The 22,365-nt window shown below is 46.1% G+C and overlaps 1 protein-coding gene across 2 annotated transcripts in view; it reads left to right on the top strand.

Moving 5' to 3' along the window:
* LOC126428250 (1,5-anhydro-D-fructose reductase-like) overlaps positions 1-22,365 on the top strand; it is a 62,042-nt gene that overhangs the window by 20,871 nt on the left and 18,806 nt on the right. For both annotated transcript variants that reach the window (XM_050090163.1, XM_050090164.1), the window contains exon 4: positions 19,612-19,812. In XM_050090163.1, the coding sequence (XP_049946120.1) occupies positions 19,612-19,812 (201 nt within the window). The remainder of the gene's footprint in view (positions 1-19,611; positions 19,813-22,365) is intronic.

Genomic DNA, 22,365 nt, shown 5'->3' with positions numbered 1-22,365 from the left:
GGAACACCAACTTCGTGCCAGGCCTCACCAACCAACATCGATACCTCTCCTCAGTGCAGCACTCTGTGAAGAATGGGCCGCCATTTGCCAAGAAACCTTCCAGCCCCTGATTGAATGTATGCCTGCAAGAGTGGAAGCTCTCATCAAGGCTAAGTGTCGATCAACACCATATTGAATTCCAGCTTTACTGATGTAGGGCACCATGAACTTGCACATAATTTTCAGCCAGGTGTCTGGATACTTTTGATCACATAGCATGTGATATAACAACATGTCGTCAAAAGCTTGATGTGTGTGTACAACTTGATTCAAATACACTGAAGCGAGCTATACAGGGTGTCCCAGCTATCTTGTCCACCCAAAATATCTCTGAAACAATAACAGCTATTGGAAAACGACTTTCACCGGTATCAATGTAGGGCTGGGGCCCATGAATGTACATATTTGGAAACATTCTAAAACGAAAGCATATGTGCTTTTTAACACAAACTTATGTTTTTTTAAATGGACCTCCTATATTTTTTCTTCAGCAATCCATAGCATGACAAAGCACATAAACAATGGCGTTGATTGCATCGCAATATCCCCTTTACATCCCGAGATATTAAGACGCGAAGTTGACGCTTGAAACACCCGACGTGCGCTGCTAGCGCACGCCCTGAGGCTCAGGCGTGAACCCCATGCTGCCCGTAATCGCAGCAGACCGTATTATTCGTTTCGGACCTCTTGATAAGTATGGAGGTGTGATTACACATGTCAATCACATCGCGATTACGGGCAGCATGGGGTTCACGCCTGAGCCTCAGGACGTGCGCTAGCAGCACATGTCGGGTGTTTCAAGCGTCAACTTCGCGTCTCAATATCTCGGGATGTAATGGGAATATTGTGATGCAATCAACGCCATTGTATATGTGCTTTGTCATGCTATGGATTGCTGAAGAAAAAGTATAGGAGGTCCGAAGAAAAAGTATAGGAGGTCCATTTAAAAAAAACATAAGGTTGTGTTAAAAAAACACACATGCTTCCGTTTTAGAATGTTTCCAAATATGTACGTTCATGGGCCCCAGCCCTACATTGATACCGGTGAAAGTTGTTTTCCAATAGCTGTTATTGTTCCAGAGATATTTTGGGTGGACAAGATAACTGGGACACCCTGTACTATACCTGAAATTTACATTGCAGTAAAAAAAATACATAGTGTATTTGTGACTGATTGCTAAATCCCTTTTTCTTTTTCTTTTTTTGAAACAATTATTCTATTGATATATTCTGATCATGTGGGTCATGAAATTCTACTTTGCAGACTAAAATGTTAGGGCATTAATGACATCACACTCACATGGATGGGATCTTATCTTACTTTTGTCACAGAAAACAAAGTGTCTCATTAACAGACTGTATCTCGTGTCAGGCATGAAAATAACCTTATAATGAGGGGACAAAATATATGGAGTGTCAAAAGTATGGGTACTTTGTCTACTCCTGTTTGCAACCTGTGTAAATGATCGTTCAGCAACTTTAAAGGGTGGCTAAAAAAATGTGATGTCGGTTGATATGACATGCAGACCAACCAGGTGTTCAAACTGCACCTTACCAGACAGATCTCAACTGACAGCTGAAGATTTATGTAAGTGGCTCAAAGCTTACAATTTGTCTCAATCATATTAAGTAATTTCAGGTCAGCAGTAAAAACTTGTTGGTACTGGGAGCAGATATTAATGGTCGTATGGTAAATGACATACACTATATAAAATTTCTCAGTTAGATAACAATGTCAAATGAAGTCAACACGCAGATAAACTGAGGTGAAGTGTTTTACTTGTTGGTTTAGGGTTTTATGTAGCTGCTGGCTTTCCTTGGTGTTTTAAGGTGAGTCAGAACACTTGATGAGATCTGTCACCAAATGTAACATCTGATGTATTTATCTTTTTTCTTTTAATCTGGGTGTCATAGTTGATTCTCTTGAAATAGAGGTCCTGCTAATCGTTGCTTCTGAAATATCATGTGTGCCCAAGGAAAGGCTTGACTTCTTCACGCTCTGCAGCTGCTATTGCAGAGAAAGAAGATAACTTCCACTCATGTCACAAAAAAGCACGTCCACTACTTTCCTTTACGTACGTATATTTTCTTGAATGAGTGTACAGATCATTAGAGTAACTTGGGGATTAGAGTAGAACACAACTTTTCATATGACATACACCTCAAAGACTCAAAATAATGTTCAAGATTGCAATATACGATGGTTGGAACTTAAATAGTGGCAACTATTTATTCAAAACCGATACAAAAAAGTTACATGTTTGCAGCTGTTACTGTCCTTCAAAGTAGTCACCAGCAGTGTGTAGGACCTGTTGCCAGCGATGTGGAAGGTGTAGTGTACCATTAACAGGCCTGTTCCGTTGTTGGTGTGAATGGAGCCGTCTACTGCTTTTCGAATCTTTGGAACAGCTCTGAAGCGAATGACATGAAGTGGTTCCTTCATGTGCGGAATCAAATCAAAGACACAAGGACTTAAGTCCGAGGAGTATGGTGGATGGTACAGTTCTTCCCAGTCCCACCGACTGAACAGAGAAGCCACAGCTTGTGCTGTTTGCGCCCACGCATTGTAGTGCAAAATGATGGGTGGGTTGCGCAGAAAGTGTCGCCGCTTCTTTCGCAAAGCTGGTTGCAGGTGATGTTCCAAAAACGAAGAGTAATACTGTGCATTGACAGTCTGCTGTGGAGGAACATAACGCGTTGGGATAACACCATCAGTCATATACGAGAATCACCATAACTTTAGACTGCTCCATTCGCACCATTAACAGAACAGGCTCTGCTAACGGTATACTGTGCCTTCCAAATTCCTGGCAACGGGTTCTACGCAACGCTGGTGACTACTTTGAAGGACAGTAACAGGTGCAAACATGTAACTCTTTTGTATGGGTTGTGAATAAATAGTTGCCACTGTTTAAGTTCCAACCCTCGTCACAAAACTATGTTGGCTTTTATTTTCATTCTTGCTCCTTGGTGGTCAAACTACTGCCAAGCCGCGACACCAAAACATAAAAGACCCTGCCCACAGCAGGTGAACCAGTTTACTTGTCACACCTTGCCATTTTCTCATATTCCACACCTCCCATTTAATGTCTGCACACACGAAAACAAACACACCCATTCCCTAGTTGATCCTGCCAGTAGTCATATGCTTGTCTCGAAGATTAAGCCGTGCATGTCTCAGTGCAAGCCATATTAAGGTGAAACTGCGAATGGCTCATTAAATCAGTTATGGTTCCTTAGATCGTCTGTGACATCTACTCAAGTGACCATTTCCTGTGTGCTCTATGTTTGCTGATTCCTACTGTGTCCGCACGCATGCTCAAATGGCAGCTTACTAAGGCTGACTGGCAGCTTTACACCTCCCTGGCGACCTTCACAGAACAAGATTTCCCCAGTTGTGATGACCATGTGGACTATCTCACCAACATTATCCCTACTGCTGCAGAATGTTCCATTTCTTACACTTTGTCTTTACCACGCCATGTTCCAGTCCCTTGGTGGACTGAGGCATGCTATGATGCAATTCGTGCACGGAGACGTGCTCTCCACATTTTTAACTGTCATCCTTCAATGGCAAACTGCATTAATTATAAACAGATGCGTGCAAAGTGTCGTCACGTCCTTCGCGATAGCAAACGAGCTAGCTGGCTTTCATTCACTAGCTCTTTTAACAGTTCCACCCCTTCCTCTGTCGTGTGGGCCAACTCTCGGGCAGCTCTCTAGGACCGAGATCCATTCCCCAATTTCCGGCCTGCCAGTAGCAGACGATGTTATTGTGGACCCTATTGCTATCTCCAACACCTTGGGCCACCATTTTGCAGAAGTTTCGAGCTCTTTGCACTATCGCCCTGCCTTCCTGCATCGGAAACAAGTGGAGGAGGCTTGGGCGATACCCTTTTCTTCTCCAAATCGTGAGTGCTCCAATGCCGCCTTTACTATGAAGGAGCTTAATCATGCTGTCGGTTCATCCCGATCCTCCGCCCCAGGACTGGACGCCATCTGCATTCAGGTGTTGCAGCACCTTTCTCTTGCGGGCAAGCACTTTCTGATTAACACGTACAACCGCATCTAGGCAGAGGGTACATTTCCTGGACGCTGGTGTGAAGCCAGGCAAGGACAAAAACCTTCCTTCTAGCTACTACCCGACATCTCGTACCAGTTGTCTTTGCAACTTACTGACGAATGCACAGTGTGGATTTTGAGCATGGTATTCTGCAGCTGACCACATTGTTACTTTGTCCACCCTTGTCGTGAATGACTTTTCAGTGGAAATCCCAGACTGTGGCCGTGTTCTTCGATTTGGAGAAGGCCTAAGACACCTGCTGGAGAGCTGGTATCCTCCGTACTCTTTACACGTGGGGGCTTCTGTGGCTGCCTGCCCTGTTTCTTTCAATCATTTTTAAAAGACTTGAGTTTTCAAGGTGCATGTGGGTTCTGCCTTGTCAGACACCTTTATCCAGGAAAATGGCGTGCTTCAGTGTTCTGTCCTGAGTGTCGTCCTCTTTGCTTTCGCCAATAACCCTATCGTGACCTGTCTCCCACCGGTCATCTCCCTTTTTGTTGTTGATTTTGCCATCCGCGGAGGACCTGTTTCACTGAGCGGTATCTTCAGCACTGTCTTGATCATCTATCATCTTTACTCCCGGAGCATCGACAGTGGCTTTCGCTTTTCCCCTGACAAAACCATCTGGCGGCGCAAATGGTTTCTCCCACCATCTCTACATCTTGGGCCTCTCGCTCTTCCGTTCGTTGAAACTACTGAATTCTTGGTGCTCGTGCCCAAGCGCGTGCTCAATAGGAAACTCTCTTGGTCCTCCCATGTATCTAACCTGGCAGCCCGCTGTACACGGTCCCTCAATGTCCTACGTGTCCTGAATGGTACTTCCTGGGGTGCCGATCGAACCACCCTCCCCCGTTTGTACCGGTCCCTTGTCCGTTCGAAACTCGACTATGGGTGCTTTGTTTATGTGTCTGCACACCCACCCCTCTTACGCCATCTCAACACTATCCACCATCGTGGCATCCGTTTGGCCACGGGTGCCTTTTTACACCAGCCTGGTTGAGAGTCTGTATGCTGAAACTGCTGAGCTACCACTATCCTACCGCCGTGACTACCTCCTCAGCAGGTATGCGTGCTGTTTGTCTGCCATGCATGCCACCCCTTCTATGCCTCCTCCTTTGATCATTCCTTTGACCGTTGGTATGGGGCTCACCGCTCTTCTTTGTGACCTCCTAGAGTCGGCTTTCACCACTGGCTACGATGGCGTAACTTCACACTACCTTTAACTTTCCCAGTGTGTGTGAACCTTTTACCACCTTGGTTTCGTTAAGCAGCCCATGTGAACCTCGGCCTGCATTCACTTCCTAAGGACACTACTCCAGCCTCGGCCTGTCGCCTCCAGTTTCATGACGTTCGCATGGAACTTGGCAATAGTACATTTGTCTACACTGATGGCTCTCGGACTGACCATGGGGTCGGGTGTGTCTTTGTCATTGGCACCCGTGTCTTTCGATATCACCTTCCGGCACACTCTCAGTATTTACAGCCGAGCTCTTTGCCTTGTATCGAGCCACGGAGTATATCCGGCGGTACAGCCTTTCCAGTTGTCCTCTGCTCAGACTTACTCAATGCCCTCCAGTGTGTGTTGTACACTGCCATCCCTTAGTGCAGTGGGTCCAGGAAAACTGTCACTTGATCAGTCTTCGTGGAACTGGTGTCACATTTTTGTGGGGCCCTGGTCATGTCGGCCTGCCAGGAAACGAGGCTGCTGACGCTGCTGCCGAGGCTGCAGTCCTCGTACCTCAGCTCGCGAGTACCTGTATTCCCTCCGATGATCTCTGCATTTCCGTCTGTCAGGAGGTGGTGTCCCTTTTGGCATCACCAATGGTCCTCCCTTCACGGGAGTAAGCTTCGGCTTATTAAGCCTCCCCCTGCGCCTCGGACAACCTCCTCTCGGCCCTCCTACCGGGAGGAGATTATTTTAACTTGGCTGTGTATTGGGCACTGCCTTTTTAGCCATCTTCATTTGCTAAGTGTTGCTACCGTACCACTTTGTACACGTTATGCCCAAATTTTAACTGTCCGCCTCTTCCTACTGGAATGCCCTTTTTTCAACCATTTATGTTTCAGCTTGGGTTTGCCGTCTGATTTATCAGCTGTTTTAGTGAATGACAGGCGGGCTGTCAACCACGTTTTACTTTTTATCCACCGAAGCAATATGGTGAAGGCCATTTAATTTTTAGTTTTGGGCCTCTATTTCTGTATTGTGTTTTTTTAGCCTGTTTTCCACGTGCCTATTGAGCAAAAGTAAGCAAACAAACAAACATGCCCATAGAGTATATGTCGCACGAATTACTCCCTACTTAATATTATTCTCTCGTGATCATCTTTCCTTATACTACCCAAGGAGTGTGAAATGTTCTTTGCCCAAATGCCCCGTAACACTTCAGAGGCTAGTCAAGCATGTTATCCCCTCAGAAGCATCTCTCATTGCATTGACTAAAGGCACGAGTGTTGGCTTATTTAGCAAGTTGCTCCTCCCTGTTGTATCATGGAAAGGGTCTTCTGGGTCAGTGCACCTAAGAATGTCTAGATTCAGAGTTCAAAAGTTCTGAGAGCTACATGGAAAGATGTAGAGTTCATTGTAAAGTTGCGTGACAAGTAGAAATGTCCTGTAAATAGGAATCCTTTCTTTGATAATTACTTCTGTAATAAAGTAATGTTAGCATGTGGACAGCTGTTATAGAGTATGACTGAGGAGGCAGCATCTTTCTTATTAATTTACTCATTTTCGTAATGAATGCGTACTCTCATTCCATATCCGTGCTTGTGATCCTTCTTGATGGGCACTACCAAACATGGTGAATGAATGATTGAATGTAGATCTAGCGCATCCAATCAGCTACAGTGCTGAGAGTCTTCTTGGAGTGAGGGAGTAATAATGTAGAGAGGAAATGTTTAATAACTGCATTCATCTGATAATGTTTTCCTTGACTTGTTCCATTTCCATGAGGATATTATTTAATGATGTGATCAATACAGCATTATTTGTGCATGAATGGCTTGATAAAGTTTTGTTTCTGTGCATATGTTTCTTCAGCATGTTTTGTTAATTTGTTTTGTAATTGATGATGATGATTAGTGTTTTCTTTAACTAGTTAAACCATTTCATATGTATTATCCATTAGTCTTTCCTCCAGATCCAAACATGAGCTACCTTTATATCTCCAATCCGTCAGCCTACTGTTTCCTAAAATTTTTATTGCTGATAGCCAGCAGGGAATTTGGTGCTCTTCCATGCATGAATACTAGAGCCCACAGAGCTTCTGCAGCAGCACCATAGTGAGCAATATTATTTTGGTTTACGCACCTGGTAAGGAGGGTGTATGCTGATTGTGGAAGAAGCACATTGTCCTTAAGTATCCCACAAGATACGTAAAAATAAGAAAGCACATGATTGACAGAATTAACACACAGTTCATTCCCCTCACACAATTTAAGTTGATTTCACTATTTCTTGATCGGATCCACTTTGACCATTGTTCAACAGTCAGGACTCGAAAGAGATGCGTGCATTACATTTTAGTATCATTGCATTTTAGTATCATTATTTACTTTTCTTTGGACAGCATTTAAAGTTTTCAGTCCACAACTCGTGCCTCATTATATGTAAATTTGCCATAGAACATGTATTATGCATGGTAAAGAATGGTAGAGAAATGCGTAACAGAAGCGCACAAACTGCCGATAAATAAAAGCAGACAGAGTGACAAATGGCTGGTACATTAGGTTGAGATAAATTTTTGTGTATGACAAATCTTGAAGTAATGAGGCATCAAATGATCACTGAAAGAAATACAAAGTGCAATATAAGTACAAAAGAAGAAATCCATAAACTAAACAATTATGTAAATGGTTAGGGCTATATACATATAACTAAGATTTCTGTTCAGTTGTACTATAGAAAGAGGTTTTAAGCGAAACCCGCTTTTACGTACAGTTTCTTCTATCTTAGATATTTTTTGTGTAGGATTATTGTAACAGTTTTACAGTGCTGTATTTTTCTCATTTCTGTGACAAATATCTGCTAAGGGGACGTGATGATTTGAAAGAAATAAAAAAAAAAGCGATAACACCAGAAATTGACATGAATAGGATACACTGTTCACACAAAGAGCTTAACAATGATGTGACAAGTCACGAGATGCCTCCTAATATCGTGTCGGACCTCCTTTTGCCGGGCATAGTGTAGCAACTTGATGTGATGTGGATTCAACAAGTCTTTGTAAGTCCCCTGCAGAAATATTGAGCCATGGTGCCTCTATAGCCATCCATAATTGCCAAGATGTTGTGAGTGCAGGATTTTGTGCAAGAGCTGGTTCTCAGTGATGTCCCAAAGATGTCTGATGGATTCATGTCAATAAATGTGGCTGGCCAGATCATTCTCCCACATCATCTAGAATGTTTTTCAAAACAGTCATGAACAGTCGTGGCCTGGTGACGTGGCACATTGCCGTGCCTGAAAATTCCATCGTTATTTGGGAACATCGTGTCCGTGAATGGCTGCAAATGGTCTCCAAGTAACTGAACACAACCAGGATGCAGTCCACTCCACACCATTATATAGCCACTATTAGCTTGCACAGTGCCTTGTTGACAACTTGGCTCCTCGACTTTGTGGGTCTGAGCCACACTCTAGCATCCTAGCAGCAGCTCTTACCAGCCTGGAATCGGGACTCGTCTGACCAGGTCACGGTTTCCAGTTGTCTGGGGTCCAACCGATATAGACACAAGGCAAGGAGAGGTGCTGCAGGTGCTGATGCAGGATGTATACACTCTGGGGCAACTGGGAAAACTGGTAAAAACCCGGGAATTTTTTCATCCGAGACAAAACTGGGAAAAATCCGGGAATTTTTTAGAATTTCGGGAATTTTTCATTGTTTTAGTTTTCAGTTAAATTTTTGTAATTTTGACTGGTAAGAACTGACACTGTGACAAAGAATTTTACTGTATGCTGCGACTGCAGAACAATACTGCTGCCACAAAGCATAAACGAGACAAAAATATTAAAATAAAACCTAAGTTACAAAGGAAATGCGCCCTTTACAGCAACGAAACACTGCACACACAAGTGTCTGCCAACAGTGAAATGTGCCAAAGGCTGTAGGACGAAGACTATGCAGTTCTTCATAACAACAAACTGCTTCTGATGACCGTGACGTCACAACTGTTCACATCAGGTTCGTTTGAAGAGTTGCTAGCGGGCTCTTGCGCGTGCGCTGTTGAGTTGCATGTGAGCAGTACCTTCTACCGCTTGTGCCTACTTGAAGTGTGACTGGAGGAGTGTTAGCTGTATCAGCAGTACCAACAAGCTGCCAGACGCTACCGGGAAAATTTTTTCTAGCGAACGCAAGCTACTAAATTCACACGTGCGCAGAGCAGTCAGAGTTTTAGTGGGGTGGGGCAATAGTCTCCACTTTTAGTGATTTTGCTATTTACTCTTTATTTACAGCTCTCATGTTAAATGAAAACAAAATATAATTCTGTGGCCGGGAGCTATCAAGTGAACTAAAATAATTCACATAATACGGAAGGCTAAAATATGTTATTAGTTTCAGTTTTCCGATTTTATTTTATTTCCACGTTTTTGGCAGTTAAGCATTAATTGCCTTGCTGAACAGTGAAGTTATTTTTGTCAATCTGCTAAAGAAATTTGTCTGTTATTAGTCTTTTTTGAAGAGGCAGTAAATTTATTTGAAACAAAGTGTTTCATTCCACACCATTGGCTAGTTTCAACTATTTGCAAAATTTCATCTTCTGGCACATATAGCATTACGCCATAATAAAGAACCAAACATGAGATAATACAGTACTGGTACTCCAAGAAAATTTGCATCCCGAAAACTTTATATCAGGTTGGGGCCTACATCTTTGTGAATCTGGACACTCTTTAAGCCGAATTACGTATTTTAGTATTATTTACGAAATTCCAATGTTTTTGGAGTATCATGTGATGTCCTGTTTCGTTTATGATGAAATTTAAGATCTCTTAATGCTATGCAAGATCTGTAAAGGAACATACGGGCTTCCTACATCATCGTAGTTGCGCATGGGCAGTAACACCTGTTTTCTGGTGTTGTCTGATAGTTGGTGAAATGAATTCTAACAGGTCACAGGAAAATATTGCGAATGGTGGTTTGAAAAGTGTTACTTTCAAAATAAATATAATTTTATGCGAAATGAATTATGTTACGTACAACAATGTCCTTTGAGTTTCTTAAATCACAGAGCGTTTGACTCTCATTTAAAGCTTAACACTTTGAAGGCCAAACATTTACGTCATTATTTAAAATTTTACTGGCACATTTGCGTGATGTATCTTAAAGTGTAACACACATGAAGAAGACAAATACTATACGTGAAATCTTAGCGTTTCTTGTAGCTACACTGTGTACATTAATTTAAACCATTAACTTTTCCTATTTGTGTGTTAACACTGATGTTGCTATTGGCTGACTACATGACGTGCCCTGTCCTCTGAAGATCTGCTGTCATCTGCTGGCGAGATCATGTGATACGAGCTATGACTGACTTACAAAAGCATCGCAATCTCGATTTCACTAAACTGCTTTGATTGGTGGAACTCAAATATACACTTTCGTGATACGAAAATAGGCAGTGTACATGTTGCTGCACGTAGAAGCTTGTCCCAAAACGCGCAGTTTTTTTTCACCTCAGTGTGTGTTCGTTTTCTAAAAGTGCCAGGAAGTTCTACGCCGGTCTGTAAAACCTAAACCATTCAAAGATTGATAAATTTTACAGTTCTGAGGGAAAGTTTACTGCCACTTAAACAGAGAAAACGTGTGTTTTCACTTGGGAGAAAGTGTACTTTTAACCGGGAAATCTGGGAATTTTTTTCCTTGTCCCCGTATACACCCTGTGATGTGCGGTTGGCAAAGGCAATCACATCAGTTGTCTTTCTGTCATAGCCTGCTAATGCCAAATTTTGTCGCACTAGCCTAACAGATACATTTGTCGTACATCCCACATTGATTTCTGTGGTTATTTCATGTAGTGTTGCTTGTCTGTTAGCACTGACATTTCTACACGAGGGCTGCTACTCTCGGATGTTAAGTGAAGGCCGTTGGCCACTGCGTTGTCCGTGGTGAGAGGTAATGCCTGTAATGTTGTATTTTTGGCACACTCTTGACACTGCGGGTCTCTGAGTATTGAATTCCCTAGTGATTTCTGTAATGGAATATCCCGTGCGTCTAGCTCCAACTGCTATTGTGTGTCCAGACTCTGTTAATGCCCGTCGTGCAGCCATAATAAAATCGGAAACCTTTTAACATGGATCACCTGAGTGCAAATGACGGCTTTGCTAATGCACTGCCCTTTTATACCTTGTGTACGCGATACTACTGCCATCTGCATATCGCTATCTCATGACTTTTGTCACTTCAGTGTACTTGTGTTATGTTACGGTCAGCAACTATGCTCCAAACAAGGTACTGAGCCACTACCAATTTTATTTTTCTCATAAATAGTAAATACAGCAATTCAAGTGGCAGTTCAGAACAGATGTCGAACTGTAATCCTTCGGGGAGGCAGGGGAATTCTGCCACTTAAATTAGAAGAACAAAAACAATGAATTTTTGACAATATAATGCAATTGTATTGATAAAAAACCTACTCACAAAGCGGTGGCGGGACACATGCATAAAAGAAGGTGGTGCATTTAGCTTTTCACTTTTATTAGATCATACACTGTGTTTTAGCAGTAATCTTGCATATTACCCTGTCTTCCACCTTCAAGCTCTCAGGTTTTTAAATCTCGTCCAGTGCACTCCCCAACAATCAGTGTGTCCTTCTCATCCCGTCCGGTAAGCCTCCCCTGACCCACACTTCTGACTGACTTTTCCAAAATCTACTCCTTTTCCTAGACCTCTTCAGTCCTTTTCCTTCATCCGTCCTCCATCCCCTTCAACCCTTCTGCCTGAAGAAGGAACCAGTGGCTCCAAAAGCTTGTCTAATTATAACCTTTTATATGTGTGTTCTGCCACCACTTGGTGAGTAGATTTCTTACCTATCCAATTGCATTATGTAATTAAATTAGAAGGTTAGATATGAGAAAAAAAGGATACAATATTGGTGTGGCTTTAATGATCACTTTTTCACATAATGCCTATAGACTTTTGTTTCCCCCCTGCGGGTCCGGGGATTAGAATAGGCCCGCGGTATTCCTGCCTGTCGTAAGAGGCGACTAAAAGGAGTCCATCCCCCTCACGGGGGTAGTTCGCGCCTGCGTCCGGAGACGGACGGTTCCACGACCTATCATCGTGGTCCTTTTGGTTTTTTCACTTCTCGTTTCTTCCTTCCTTTTGTTGGTTCCTTTCTTTGCTCTTCTCCACCTCACTGTCTTCCTTACTCTTTCCCTTGCCTTCTCCTTGCCTTCTCATTGCCTTTTTCTCCTTGCCTTCTCATTGCCTTTTTCTCCTTGCCTTCTCATTGCCTTTTTCTCCTTGCCTTCTCATTGCCTTCTTCTCCTTGCCTTCTTATTGCCTTCTTCCCCTTGCTTTCTCATTGCCTTCTTCTCCTTGCCTTCTCTGGTCTCCGCCTCGGCGTTTGAGACAGTCTGTCCTCTTTCTCCCTCTCTCTCTTCTTTTTCCTCCTCTTCCTTCCTCCCTGTGCGTGCCTGAAGGCCGACCCACGCGTTCGCACGCGTAGCCGGTGACGGGGTAACGCGTAAGTCCCCGCCCTGGGTAGACATGTAAGGCACGCGCGTACCCCCTGGTAAAGGCCAGGCCCGGGGAGGGGTGATTGCCTGAGCTGATACCTTCTGACCATGCCGATTGGTCCCTCCGTCTGTTTCTCGGGAGGTGTGACCTGAGGTGTAAACATTCACCTAAGGCGGGAGTGCCCTCTGAGAGGGTCCCCACAAGGAAGGAGCGCGCCATCGGAGACGCTGGCAATCATGGGGGATTCCTCCGCAATGGATTCTACTCCATCTCTTTCGACTTCGACCCAAAAACGGAAACGTGACCAGCCAACAGTGACAAAAGTACTACCGCCTGCCCCACAGTTCCTCGTAGTTTCTCGAACTGAGGACGGAAAGGATTTTTCCTCTGTCAACCCTTTCGTTATTCAGAAGGGCGTAGATGCCATAGCCGGATCTGTCAAATCCTGTACCAGGTTGCGTAACGGCACCTTATTACTGGAAACTGAGAATGCCTTTCAGGCACAAAAACTGCTTCGGGCCACCCTCCTGTACACGTTCCCTGTCCGGGTGGAGGCCCACCGAACTTTGAATTCGTCTCGTGGTGTGGTCTATACTGGCTCCCTCGACGGATTGACTGACGAGGAGCTTCAATCATTCCTCGCTGAGCAGGGCGTGACGGCTGTCCATAGGGTCATGAAAAAGGTCAACAATGACCTTGTACCGACCCGGACAATTTTCTTGACCTTCGATAGTGTTAAGCTGCCATCGCGCATCAAGGCGGGCTACGAGGTTATTTCTGTTCGCCCCTATATCCCGACACCTACGCGCTGCTACCAGTGTCAGCGTTTCAATCACACTCGACAGTCTTGTTCCAATGCGGCTAAATGTGTCACCTGTGGCAGGGATGCCCATGAGGGTGACTGTCCACCTCCGTCTCCTCGTTGTGTGAACTGTCAGGGTGACCATGCAGCATCCTCCCGCGACTGTCCTGTCTATAAGGAAGAACGCTGTATCCAGGAAATTCGGGTCAAAGAGAAAGTGTCCACCTCGGCTGCTCGCAAGCTATTGGCTAGTAGGAAGCCCACGCTGCTCCCAGCGGGGAAATACAGTACTGTCCTCGCCTCTCCTCGGACTACCCGGGAGGTAGCAACCCAGACATGCGATCTGACCTTCAGCACCACGGTCGTCCGTTCGGCCAGTGCTAAGATCGCGCGGTCGACGTCTCCTCTTCCTCCCATCACCCCACAGACACGAACACCTTCTTCAGCTTCTGCTAAAACGAAGACACCGAAGTCAGATGCACGGGCCTTCAAGAAGGAACCATCCCGTGCAGACTTCCTCCGTACCTCGACCTCACAGCCTTCTACCGGTACTTCCACTACACGTCCTTCCAAAAAGGCGCATAGGAAGCACAGTTCTCCTTCCCCGCCACGGCGCATTTCTTCTCTTGCGCCACCCAGCGGCTGCCGCCCCAGGCCGTCATCCGTTTCGCCTGGCCGCACCGCTGGTCGCCGTACATCTGGCCGTTCACTGGCGGAGCAAGCTCCCCCTCCCGGCCATCCTCCCGAGATGGCCGATGACCCTATAGACCCAATGGACGATGACTGTCCGCCTACTGATAGCGGCGGCAGTGCTCGCTCGAAGCCAGGCCCTAAGCGGCCTTCGAGGTGACCACTTCTCTCATCTTTCTTTTCTTACGATGGCACTTATTCACTGGAATATTCGCAGCATTCGCTCCAACCGAGAGGACTTGAAGTTGCTGCTCCGCTTGCACCGTCCGCTTGTCGTAGCCCTCCAGGAAACGAAGCTACGCCCCTGCGATCAAATTGCCTTGGCACACTACACCTCTGTGCGTTTTGACCTACCCCCTGTGGTAGGTATCCCAGCTCATGGAGGGGTTATGTTGCTGGTCTGGGATGATATTTACTACGATCCCATCACGTTGCACACCGGCCTGCAGGCAGTTGCCATCCGCATTACTCTCCCCACTTTTACGTTTTCCTTTTGTACCGTTTACACTCCATCGTCGTCTGCCGTTACCAGGGCAGACGTGATGCAACTTATTGCTCAGCTACCTGCACCATTTTTGTTAACTGGAGACTTCAATGCCCACCATCCCCTTTGGGGCTCTCCAACATCCTGCCCGAGGGGCTCCTTGTTAGCAGACCTTTTCAACCAGCTCGATCTTGTCTGCCTCAATACTGGCGCCCCTACTTTTCTTTCGGACACATCTCACACCTATTCCCATTTAGACCTCTCTATATGTACTCCCCAACTTGCACGCCGGTTTGAGTGGTATGCACTTTCTGATACATATTCGAGCGACCACTTCCCGTGTGTTATCCATCTCCTGCAGCATACTCCCTCTCCGTGCTCCTCTCGTTGGACCATCTCCAAGGCAGACTGGGAGCTCTTCTCTTCCAGGGCTACCTTTCAGGATCAAACCTTCACAAGCTGCGATCGTCAGGTCGCACACCTCACGGAAGTCATTCTCGCTGCTGCTGAATATTCCATCCCTCACCCTACTTCTTCTCCACGTCGCGTACCGGTCCCCTGGTGGACCGCAGCATGTAGAGACGCTTTACGTGCTCGTCGACGTGCTTTACGCACCTTTAAGCGCCACCCTACAGTGGCGAATTGTATTAATTATAAACGATTACGTGCTCAGTGTCGTCGTATTATTAAAGAAAGCAAGAAAGCCAGCTGGGCTGCTTTCACAAGCACCTTCAACAGTTCTACTCCTTCTTCTGTTGTCTGGGGTAGCCTGCGCCGGCTATCTGGCACTAAGGTCCACTCCCCAGTTTCTGGCTTGAAGGTCGCGAATGAAGTCCTTGTGGCCCCTGAGGCTGTCTCCAATGCCTTCGGCCGCTTTTTCGCCGAGGTTTCGAGCTCCGCTCATTACCACCCTGCCTTCCTCCCCCGCAAACAGGCAGAGGAGGCTAGGCCACCTGACTTCCGCTCCTCGAATTGTGAAAGTTATAATGCCCCATTCACCATGCGGGAACTCGAAACCGCACTTGGCCGATCACGGTCCTCCGCTGCAGGGCCTGATTCTATTCATATTCAGATGCCGAAGAACCTTTCTCCTGCGGGTAAAGGTTTTCTTCTTCGTACATACAATCGCATCTGGATTGAGGGACATGTTCCCTCATGCTGGCGCGAGTCTATTGTTGTCCCGATTCCTAAGCCGGGGAAGGACAAGCACTTGCCTTCCAGTTATCGACCTATCTCGCTTACCAGCTGTGTCTGTAAAGTGATGGAGCGAATGGTTAACTCTCGATTGGTTTGGCTGCTCGAGTCTCGACGCCTACTTACCAATGTACAATGTGGATTTCGTAGGCGCCGCTCTGCTGTTGACCATCTGGTTACCTTGTCGACCTTCATTATGAATAACTTCTTGCGGAAGCGCCCGACCGCGGCTGTGTTCTTTGATTTGGAGAAGGCTTACGACACCTGTTGGAGGGCGGGCATTCTCCGCACCATGCATACATGGGGCTTTCGCGGTCGCCTCCCTCTTTTTATTCATTCCTTTTTAATGGATCGACAGTTTCGGGTACGTGTGGGTTCTGTCCTGTCCGACACCTTTCGCCAGGAGAATGGGGTGCCACAGGGCTCAGTTTTGAGCGTCGCTCTCTTCGCCATCGCGATCAATCCAATAATGGATTGCCTCCCAGCTGATGTATCAGGCTCCCTTTTCGTGGACGATTTTACCATCTATTGCAGCGCGCAGTGTGCACGTGTCCTGGAGCGCTGTCTTCAGCGTTCTCTTGACCGTCTTTACTCCTGGAGTGTCGCCAATGGCTTCCGTTTTTCTGCCGAGAAGACGGTCTGTATTAACTTCTGGCGATACAAAGAGTTTCTCCCACCGTCCTTACGACTCGGTCCCGTTGCTCTCCCAATCGTGGAGACAACCAAATTTTTAGGCCTTACATTTGACAGGAAACTTAGCTGGTCTCCACATGTGTCATATTTGGCCGCCCGTTGTACCCGTTCTTTAAATGTCCTCTGTGTTCTCAGTGGTCTGTCGTGGGGAGCGGATCGAACCGTTCTACTTCGTCTATATCGGTCGATCGTCCGCTCCAAGCTGGATTATGGGAGCTTCGTATACTCCTCTGCACGGCCATCCATCTTACGCCGCCTCAACTCCATACAACATCGGGGTTTACGACTTGCGATCGGAGCATTTTATACCAGTCCCGTAGAGAGTCTTCATGCTGACGCTGGCGAATTGCCACTCACCTACCGGCGCGATATACTGCTTTGTCGGTATGCCTGTCGGCTACTGTCAATGCCCGACCATCCGTCTTATCGTTCCTTTTTTGACGACTCTCTTGACCTTCAATACGGGTTGTATGTCTCTGCCTTGCTACCCCCTGGAGTTCGCTTTCGTCGCCTCCTTCAACACCTTCATTTTTCACTCCCTGCAACCTTTCGAGTGGGCGAGAGCCGCACGCCACCTTGGCTCCAAGCTCAGGTCCGCGTTCACCTCGACCTCAGCTCGCTCCCAAAAGAGGTCACCCCCGGTTCGGTCTACCACTCCCGTTTTTTGGAACTTCGTTCGAAGTTCAAAAACATGACTTTCATTTATACAGATGGCTCTAAGACCAATGACGGGGTCGGGTGTTCCTTTATTGTCGGGGCACAAAGTTTCCAATACCGGCTCCATGGCCATTGTTCGGTCTTCACAGCTGAGCTCTTTGCCCTCTACCAGGCTGTTCTTTACATCTGCCGCCACCGACATTCTGCTTATGTCATCTGCTCAGATTCCCTGAGCGCCATCCAGAGCCTCAGTGATCTGTACCCGGTTCACCCTTTCGTACACCGGATCCAACGCTCTCTTCAGCAGCTGGTGGACGTCGGTACGCCGGTTAGCTTTATGTGGGTTCCTGGCCATGTCGGTATCCCTGGGAACGAAGCTGCAGATGCCGTGGCCAAGGCTGCGGTCCTCCAGCCTCGGACAGCTTCTTGTTGTGTCCCTTCGTCCGATTTTAGCAGGGTCATTTGTCGGCGCGTTGTGTCGCTGTGGCATGCCGATTGGGCTGCACTTACCGACAACAAGCTTCGGGCCTTAAAACCTCTTCCCGTGGCTTGGACGTCCTCCTCACGCCCTTCTCGGCGGGAGGAGGTCGTTTTAGCAAGGTTAAGAATTGGACACTGCCGGTTCAGCCATCGCCATCTGCTGACGGCTGCGCCGGCGCCGTTCTGCCCATGTGGGCACTTGCTGACGGTTAGACACATTTTAATGTCCTGTCCTGATCTTAACACACTGCGCCTCGATCTTAACCTGCCAAATACTTTCGATGCCATTTTAGCGGATGACACACGAGCAGCTGCTCGTGTTCTTTGTTTTATCAATTTGACACACCTCGCTAAGGACATTTGATGATGTTTTTTAATCCTATGCCTGTCAGTCTGTCTTTTATTGTGTTTTCCCTTTTAGTTGTTGTTGTCAACTTGTGCCTCGCGGTGCATTCTTAGAGTAGTCAGGGCGCTAATGACCATTGAAGTTGTGCGCCCGAAAACCACACAAAAAAAAAAAAAGACTTTTGTTTCAGTATCTTCAGCCAACATATGCTTACTGATGTTTGTGACCTTTCATCAGCACAAGTTGCAGGAATGCACCCTCTGTTGGTGGTGATGAACAGGGCTTGAGCCAAAAGCCAGTAGTTATATTTCATATCTGCGAGGGGAGGGAAAGGCCTGGGCATTTTCCTGTTAATTACTGCTGTAGCTCTTCTGTTGCTACTTACAATGCTCATTCATTGAAACTTAGAAATTTGATATGTTTGCACTGATGCCTTCCTCTTTCTTTTTGAAACTGTGATCATGTTCATGGATTTTACTGGCTTCAGAAAACCGTATGATTCATACACTAGTATGTGTGCAAGGTGAACATGTGAACTGCAATATCTCATATCTCAGATGCAATACCTGGACCAATTAGCACTCAAGCAATTACATGGAAAGTGTCAAGTTTTAACACCAGGTTATGCCAGAAGCACTAAGGCCTTTATGCCATACATCCCCAGGGTGACAGACAGAATTTCCTTTATATTGTTCACACAAAGCACAAGGCTATAAATTAACTGAGTGATGATCAGGGAGTTTCTCAGATTGGCAAAGGACAAAAGAGAATCACAGTGTCAGGAGTACAATGTATACAGTGCACGTATGGAAAAGTCCTATGTTGGAATGACTGGACAATCTGTCATTACCGGGACGATGAAAAACAAATACAAACGGTATTAAGGACTGGAATATGTGAAGAAATGGGCCACAGCAGAGCACATGCTGTGAGAGATGGACCACTTCATAAAATTTGCAAGTTAAGAAGCAAACGCAACAGTAGTTTTATCAACAACCAAGAAAGTCTCAAACCAAATATATCCTAGAAAGTCTCAAACTAAATGCATCCCAGATTCCCCTGCTGCATCAAATTACGATTGCATGTAGGAAGGGGAGAAACACTGTGGTAATGATGAGGAAAAGACAAGGGGAGCACCACAGTGGTAATGACATGGGGAAGGCCTTCGGACACTTATGCGACAAGAGCATACAATCTCTGAGTTAGGGCTCAACTCCAGTCATCACAAGTGACAGAGAATGTGTCTCTAAGTGCCAGCCACTGTTGGGGAAATGTCAGAAAAATTATTAAACAAAAATTTTGGCCAAAGATCCCAAGAAGAAAGCGAACAGGTAATGCGTGAAAAAGAACGAATGTACCATGAACACTATTCCCTACTTATTTTTCTATGGATTCCTGCAAGGAAATCTGCCTTGCACTGATTTTGTTCCTTATCAAAGAAGTTAAGCACAGTGAGAAATTGACCTTACAATTCTTGTTGTCTTTCAGCTTCCACCTGTCGGAAATCGTGCGGAGTCTGTAGAAAAGTATCTAAAGAAATCACTGGAGAATCTGCAGTTGAGTTACGTCGACTTGTACCTGATACACCACCCGGTGGGCTTCCAGGATGTGGGTGGCGATACTTTCCCTAGAGACAAGGATGGGAAAGTTCTGTTGGATATGAAAACTGACCTCATCAGCCTATGGAAGGTAAGGTTCATTACTGCTGCTGCTGCTGCTGCTGCTGCTACACATTGTTGTTGTTGTTGTGGTCTTCAGTCCTGAGACTGGTTTGATGCAGCTCTCCATGCTACTCTATCCTGTGCAAGCTTCATCATCTCCCTGTACCTACTGCAGCCTACATCCTTCTGAATCTGCTTAGTGTATTCATCTCTTGGTCTCCCTCTACAATTTTTACCCTCCACGTTGCCCTCCAATGCTAAATTTGTGATCCCTTGATGCCTCAGAACATGTCCTACCAACCGATCCCTTCTTCTAGTCAAGTTTTGCCACAAACTCCTCTTCTCCCCAATCCTATTCAACACCTCCTCATTAGTTATATGATCTACCCATCTAATCTTCAGCATTCTTCTGTAGCACCACATTTCGAAAGCTTCTATTCTCTTCTTGTCCAAAGTATTTATCATCCATGTTTCACTTCCATACATGGCTACTGTTAAACAGTTATTGCAAATTCTGTTCTATTGTGGGTGTTGAAAGCACGAATTTTCTGTCAAATTACCACTTCATCACACAAACTAATTACTTTAATATATGAATTTCTTCAACAAGGAGATTTTTGTAGCAAATATGCTAATACACAGGCCAGTCACTTTAATGAACCACCACCTTTATTCAGCATCAGCATGCAATAGCCACTAACAAACACCAGGTGGCAGCACTACCAGCTGAAGGTATATATAGTGTGTCAGTAGGACACGGAAAACATTGCAGTCAGTGTTGTAATGCGGAAACGGAGCGATTTGTGTGACGTCCAAAAGGGCCTGATCATGGTTTTTCGGGCCAAGGATGGAAGCATTTCTGGTACGGGTAAGTTTGTAAATTGTTCACACGGTGCCGCGATCGAAGCATACCGTGTGTGGCAAAATAGCGCGATCCAAAAGCAGCACTGAGGCAACTGTGGTGTACTGCGGGCCGTAGATGAAAGCGGTGAACGATGGCTGTGGAGCTTGTAGTAACCAAAACCAACCGCGGGAACGCCTTGGGCTGTGGATTGGAGCCGCCAGGCGTGGAAGCCGCCGGCGGTGGAGCACGCACCACCGGGTAAACACAAGGACGAGTCGGATGACAGACCAATGACAACTGACAATGACCATGACCGACACAAGAAGAAAGAGGTAAACAACGGAGGCTTGTAGAAACCACAACACCAAACACCAACAGTAAATCCACTCGGAACCAGAGCCAGGCAAATGTCAACAACGAGCAACGACGAGAATGCAGTACCGCCGAGATAGAGACGCAATCTAGAGCGAGTACCAGACTGACTGGACTAGGGCAGAGCGGGTCCCTATATACGAAACCGGAGGGAGCGGCTATTGGCTGTGGTCTGCACGTAGTGTAGCAGTGGTGCCCTCGCTGGGCGAGAGCCGCTGCGCGGAAGAGCCGCCACGGACGCGGAGCCCTCTATGGGCTGGCCATGTCCATGTGTTCTGGCGTGTATTCGACTTCCGCAGCGGGAGGTACTAGAGAGATGTGTACAAGTTAATAGGTGTGCTACTGTTGAGCAACTAACCACCCAGGTGAACTGAGGGTCTACCAAACAATATCTTCTCAAAGATCATTCAGCAAACATTGCTGTGCATGGGCCTCTGTAGCAGGCACCTGGTTCATGCAGTTATGCTGCCTGCTGTTCATCGGCAATGAAGGCTGCAACTGGACGTCAACTGAGTGGCAAAAGCTGGCCTTTTCAGAAGAATCATGTATTATGCTCCATTGAACAGGTGCCATTGGTGTGTAAGGTGTGAAATGTCTGAAAGCTAACACCTTGCAACAATTACAGTCTGAAGAATGTTTTTGTGACATTTACTGGGTAATCTTGTCATTATGGAAGGTATAATGGATTGAGAAAAGTAAGCATCTACTGTTGGGGACTATGGCCCTTCCTCCCGCACCCCCTCTCCCACTGCCCCCCACCGTCCTCTTATGCTGTTTGTTTTCCCTGAGCACACTGGCATCTACAGAACGCTTATAAAACACTAATACGACCTATTCTTGAGTACTGCTCGAGCGTTTGGGATCCCTATCAGGTCGGATTGGGGGTGGACATAGAAGCAATTTGTTACTGGTAGGTTTGATCATCACACAAGTGTTACGGAAATGCTTCAGGAACTCTGGTGGAAGTCTCTGGACGGCAGGAGGCGCTCTTTTTGTGAATTGCTACTGAGGAAATTTAGAGAACCAGCACTTGATGCTGACTGCAGTACAGTTTTACTGCCACCAACTTACATTTCGTGGAAAGACCACAAAGATAAGATAAGGGAGATTTGGGCTCGTACAGAGGCATATAGGCAGTCATTTTCCCCTCATTCTGTTTGAGAGTGGAACAGGGAGAGAAGATGCTAGTTGTGGTACGAGGTACCCTCCACCACGCACCGTATGGTGGATTGTGGAGTATGTATGTAGATGTAGATGTACCAACAGGACACTGGAGTATGTCACACAGCTTGCAGTGCGTGTGCATGGATTTAAGAGCAGCAGGATGAGTTTACTGTACTCCTGTGGCCACCAAATTCCTTGGAT

The sequence above is a fragment of the Schistocerca serialis genome, chromosome 12, assembly GCF_023864345.2.
Source record: "Schistocerca serialis cubense isolate TAMUIC-IGC-003099 chromosome 12, iqSchSeri2.2, whole genome shotgun sequence".
Lineage (NCBI taxonomy): Eukaryota > Metazoa > Arthropoda > Insecta > Orthoptera > Acrididae > Schistocerca > Schistocerca serialis.
Note: the sequence above shows the minus strand (reverse complement) of the source record. Positions and strands in the feature narration are given on the sequence as shown.